Source organism: Pteropus vampyrus, unplaced genomic scaffold (assembly GCF_000151845.1).
Source record: "Pteropus vampyrus isolate Shadow unplaced genomic scaffold, Pvam_2.0 Scaffold287, whole genome shotgun sequence".
NCBI lineage: Eukaryota > Metazoa > Chordata > Mammalia > Chiroptera > Pteropodidae > Pteropus > Pteropus vampyrus.
Window position 1 is genome coordinate 1,902,263 of NW_011889068.1, and position 1,624 is coordinate 1,903,886.

General features: G+C 35.8%; 1 protein-coding gene across 1 annotated transcript in view; it reads left to right on the plus strand.

Annotated features, from left to right (window-relative positions):
- Nucleotides 1-1,327, plus strand: part of GRHL2 (grainyhead like transcription factor 2) — a gene marked incomplete at its 3' end in the record, with an annotated part of 108,164 nt that extends 106,837 nt beyond the window's left edge. The window contains exon 14 of the mRNA XM_011376198.2: nt 1,263-1,327. Coding sequence (XP_011374500.1) covers nt 1,263-1,327 — 65 coding nt within the window. The remainder of the gene's footprint in view (nt 1-1,262) is intronic.
- Between the last annotated feature and the right edge of the window lie 297 nt (nt 1,328-1,624).

Here is a 1,624-nt window from a genome sequence, read left to right on the forward strand (position 1 = left end):
ATGTAAAAATATCAAGATGTGCTTAATGGATGTTTGTTATACGCAGCTTCTGTATAATGAACAGTGATGCTTTGAAGAGCTTTTTGTACCTCTAAATATATTTCTGTAGACCAGATGACTAGATGTGGAATATGTGGGTCAAAGGATATATGCATTTTAAATTTCAGTAGCTTCTGCCAAATTACCCTCCAAAAAGGTTGAGCTTATTGCTTTCCCATCTGTGAAATATGAGAGTTGTTGTTTCTTATACTCTGGCTGATATCATATTATCAATTTTTTAGTTTGTATTAGTCTGATAGATTAAAAGTAGTATCCTACTATTGCTTTAATTGAAACTTTATTGTTTATTTTATTATTAGTTTCAAGTATACAATAACTTGGTTAGACATTTATATAGTTTATGAAATGATCCCCCAGTTACTCTATCTTCCCTCTGGCTATGCACAGCCGTTAGTTACAGCTGACTATGTTCCCTATGCCATGTTGAACGTTACATTATGTGCGAAATGATGCATTTTTTCATATGCTTATTGTCCTATTGCATTCTTTCTGTGAATTACTTCTTGCTGTTTTCTTCCTTTTCCCATTAAATTGTTAGCTTTTTTGTTTGTTTGTTCGTTTTGATTTAAGTTCTTTCTAACTTAAGGAAGTTAGTTCTTTGTCTGTCATTTGTGTTGCAAAAATGTTTCCCAGTGTATTATTTGTTCTCAGCTTTTTATGGTGGTTTTCGCTATGCTGGTATCTTTAACTCTATGTTGTTTTTATCAACCTTTTAATTTTTTTTCTTCAGGTTTCCTATCTTGCTTGGAAAGCTTTTCCTTACTTGAAGATGATATCTATACAAAGAATTCACTCGTGGTTTCTTGTCGTATGGTTTCATCTTTCACATATAAATATTTGATCTGCTTTATTTTGATGTAAGGAGTGGAGAAGAGATCCAGTTTAACTTGTTCGTTTTTTTCCGTATGGCTACCGATTTAATCCAACATCACGATTAGAGTCCATCTTTTTCTGACTGATCCGAAATGACACCTTCATCACAGAATAAATTCCCATGTGGCTGTATCTATTGTTGAATGATATGAGGTTCATCTAGAGGGAAAGAGAGCCTTGCAGATGAAGCATTTTGAGAGTTTGACTCATGAGCGAAGGGCACTGGTACCCAGGAAAATCTCCCAGAGACTGAAGTTGGAACTTTCTCTCTTGCCTTTGCTTGGGCTCTCCTTCCATGCTCATCTGCCTTTTTGTTGTTGGTGTTACAGATATCTGAGAAATATGGGCTGCCTGTGGAGAAGATAGCAAAGCTTTACAAGAAAAGCAAAAAAGGGTAAGAAAGAAACTGAATTTAAATTCACTTTCAAATCAGATAAGTCAACATAGTGCCTTAAAAAAAAAACAAAGACAGCTCTCTTTGTTAGTTCTGTTGTCCACCTTTAATAAAAATCGTGTGCCATCCTTCCAAGTGAGCAGCTTACAGTACAATGCATTTTGAAGACCTATAATGAGAGAGGGAAGTAGGGTGATAGTGCATTGTTATGATGTCAACTGAGATGCCCTATTCCAGTGACAGGATTAGTGGGTGGAATAAAGGGGCTTAGAAGTGGGGGGCATGGCAAAGTCACCC